This window comes from Chaetura pelagica, unplaced genomic scaffold (genome assembly GCF_000747805.2).
Source record: "Chaetura pelagica isolate M959 unplaced genomic scaffold, ChaPel_1.0 scaffold962, whole genome shotgun sequence".
Lineage (NCBI taxonomy): Eukaryota > Metazoa > Chordata > Aves > Apodiformes > Apodidae > Chaetura > Chaetura pelagica.
Window position 1 is genome coordinate 442465 of NW_009952479.1, and position 3515 is coordinate 445979.

Here is a 3515-nt window from a genome sequence, read left to right on the forward strand (position 1 = left end):
AGGGCGCGTCAGAGGTGGCGGGGCAGGCTGCCCCCCCCGGCTGCACTTGGCCCGTTTTTGACACTCTGCAGGTTCAGGGCTTGGAGGTTCAGCTCCTGACTGGACGCCAGCTGGGTGCTGGCCCCGGATGAGCTTGCGGGCATCTTGCTGCCGTTGTGCAGCATTTGGCCTCCTGCAGCAAACCCCGACTTCTGGTCCCCTCCAGCACCGCTGCCAGGGGCCTTGGCAGCCTTGGGGCCTGGCATGCTCAGCCCAAGCTCCCCAGATCCTTTCTGATTTCTCATTTTCAAGTCCAGCCCTAAGCCACTCTTGCTGGATGCCTGGGACTTCAGCGCCAGCCTGCCCAGGGGAGAGGTCTCTGCAGAGTTCTGGCTTTGGGACATCCTGTTCATGTAGTGCACAATGGAGCTCTGCCAGCTGATGGCCCGGCTGGGGCTTGTCGAGCCGCTCTTCATCATGTTGGGCAGGTTTTCTGCAGAGGAACCCCCCGAGCTGAGCCCAGCCAAGGCACCTGGTGGGTCCTTCAGCACAGCCATGCCCGAGCCCTGCGTGCTGTGCTGAGGCTGCATCTTCCCGAGCAGTTTGCTGCTGCCACCCACCTCCTTCCGGGACGTTTTCAGCACCTTTGTCAGGTTCACAGTCCTTCGAGCTGCTTTCTGATCTGGGGGAAGAGGTTTCCGCCCACGCTTCTTCCTGGAAGCATCTTTCATTTCAGGCTTCGCCACCAGGATCTGAGCTTTCTTCTGGGGTACTGGGTGAGTCTCTCTGCTGCGGGGACCTCTCTTTGCTTCCAGGTCACTTTCATCCTCTTCATCAGAGGAAGAAGAAGAGGAGGATGTGGAAGAAGAGGAGCTACTGGACTTAGCTTTTGCAGGCATCTCTGGTTCCTGTGAAGCAATGGAGAGAGGCAGGGAAAGGGTTAACACCCATTGTCAAAGGATGATTCTGGGCATTGCAAATCCTTCAGTGTTGCCTGGCCAGGTGCCTTAGATGCACACAGGCTTTTCCTGCACATTAGCTGATCTGCTCATCCTCTGCCACCAAGTGAGTTACGGAGCATAGAGCACAAAACCAACTAGGCTCAAATACCAGACAGGACCCTGGTGCCAGGGAACTAACTCTTCTGTCTCCTACCCATTGCCAGAGCAGCAATGAAGTGATGATGTCCTCATTGACCCACCCATCCTGGCAATCTTCAAAGCCCTAATGTGGGGTCTGCAGGCATTGCTGTGTCCTTGCCACCTTCTGGAGGCTGAGCACCCACCACACCCTGCCTGCAGACAGACACCAGCCAGAGGCCCTCCAGCACCCTCGCAGCCATGGGTTTCCACCACCACCAGCACTCACCACGTGTTTCCTGGGCCTGCCCCTGGGCCGCTTCCCCCTTTTCCGATTCTGCACTTCTTTTTCATGTTCTCTGAAAAAAACGGTGATTAAGAACACTGTTTGCAGGGAAGAAGAAAAACATCCAAGATCATGCTGGTTCCTCCTTCTGTCACTAAAAACCTCCTTGCTCAGGATGCTTTAGGCTCTGAGCAGCTGCTGGGACATGTCCTTGGCCCATACCAATATTTGACAAACTTAGAGGCCTCTGAGCACATCACTTGAACCCAAGCTGAAGAGCAGCCAAAGATCCCCAGGAACTACAAACACCTGGAGCCTTGTGCAGTTCCACCTCCCCTATGTGGTACCTGGATTTTTTTACCCTGTGGGACCAGCACAGGTCACTGGAAGACTCAAGCCATGGGTGCAATGTAACACGAGAAAAAGAACTACAAAGTGAGGAAAAATTGTGGCCTGAGGTCAAGGACAGCTATCTGGAGGTTGGGGTGGCCAGCTGGCTTGGCAGCAGGTGTCTGCCCTGATTTACTGGAGGAGACGGGATAGGGAAGAGAAACTCTCTTGCACACAGCATGTGATTGAACTGCATGGATGGCCGAAATACATTTACCAAACTGCTCACAGAGCCAAAATCCTTTGCCTTGCGGACCTTCCTGCTGGTTACCCCAGTTCTGGTCCCTTTGTCCCACTGGTGCCAGGCAGGCCTTCCAAGGGAGGCACAGAGTTTGGTAATGCTGCCCCTGGGAGCAGCTCGTGCCTGGGGAAAACTGAGGTGGGCCAGGCAGCGACTGGTGAGCGCTCCTGTTTGCATCCTTTTTGCATCCCTGCTTGCTATGATAACATCCCCACAGCAAGCAGCTTCCAGCAGTCAGCAATGGACCACATGGCATCACCCACCCCCAGTCTGTGGCTCTGCAGTTTTTCTGGTAAGATTGGATGGGGCAAATGGCAGCTCTGCCCCATCTCTGCTCAGCCTGGCCTGACACACTTGTGGAGCTGAGCTCAGCTCCATGAGACCAGCACAGCCTCTGTACGGAGGAAAAGCAAGTACTTTCCCTGGAAACTCTGCAAGTTCTCTCCTTTTCTGGGCTCATTCAGCCTCTCCTGCACCTCCTGATGTGGATATGGTGGCCACACAGCCCAAGGTGAGCACACGGGGAGGGTTTTCAGGGCGCTGTACTATTTTGTATTTCTTTGTTTAAAAAAGGACAGTGTTAAGTTGTAACAGTTAATTAAACACCGTGCTGTCTGCACTAACCTCCAGATTCCATTCTTGAAAAAATGGATCCAGAAACAAGTTATAATTAAATCCTATCATAAAGTTTAATGATTTTTATTAATACGGAGCCAAAATATTTGGCAGTGCTGTGCTTACCATAGCCAGCTGGCTACTTTTTCACCTCTGTGTGTGATTTCTGGTGCACAATAGCTGTGGAACAATCGCTGTGCCCCGCTCGGCTCCGGGCTGTTGCCCTGGCTCTGACAGAGGACACCATTTTCTCCCAGCCATTACCTCCTTGCCTGCTCACAGCCATGCCCTCCAGAAGAACATTTTGGGGCCCTCCAAGCCCACCATTTCTGCAGACCCAGGCACCATCCCCCCACCGGGACCTGCAGTCCCACCCCAAGCAGAGCGAGACCCTGACCAGGGGACAGGCAACAGGAGCCAGAGGTGTCTGCGGGCTCTGCTGTGCTCCCGGTGCAGCCAGAGCAGACCCAGGCTGTGGCACCGGCCCATGACCCTCCGTGTTTACCCAGCCCAGGGAGAGACATGTCCTAGGCACGTCTGGTCTGTGATTTTAGGAGATGAACAAAAGGGCTGGGCCACAAAAGGTGCGGCCACCTTCAGCCTGTTGTTTCCACAACTTCCACTGCACGCGCAGCCAATTAGAAGTTAATCAACTTTATAATTTGCTTAGAAATATTTATCTTTTGCTCACTTCTTTTGGAAAGCAAGGAGGAGTCTTGGATCAAGGATGTTCTCCTCGGGCTCCCAGCTGTTGTGCCTGCAACAGAAGACACAGACTGGGCAAGAGCGGGGGGGCGGTTTTCCCCGCCGCCCCTGGAACCGGGGAGTTCATCCCAGGACAAACGGGCCCTTTGTGGGCAACCGGCGCCGTGCCCCGCGGGAACCGGGGCATCCCCGCGGAGCGGACAGGGGAGAATGGGCGGGG

The 3515-nt window shown here is 54.9% G+C and overlaps 1 protein-coding gene across 1 annotated transcript in view; it reads right to left on the bottom strand.

The window, feature by feature from the left end:
- CBX2 (chromobox homolog 2) overlaps positions 1-3363 on the bottom strand; it is a 3687-nt gene extending 324 nt beyond the window's left edge. The window contains exons 1-3 of the mRNA XM_010008668.1: positions 3282-3363; positions 1348-1417; positions 20-887 (exon numbers count right to left, since the gene is read on the bottom strand). Coding sequence (XP_010006970.1) covers positions 20-878 — 859 coding nt within the window. The 5' untranslated portion in view covers positions 879-887; positions 1348-1417; positions 3282-3363. The remainder of the gene's footprint in view (positions 1-19; positions 888-1347; positions 1418-3281) is intronic.
- Positions 3364-3515: the final 152 nt, after the last annotated feature.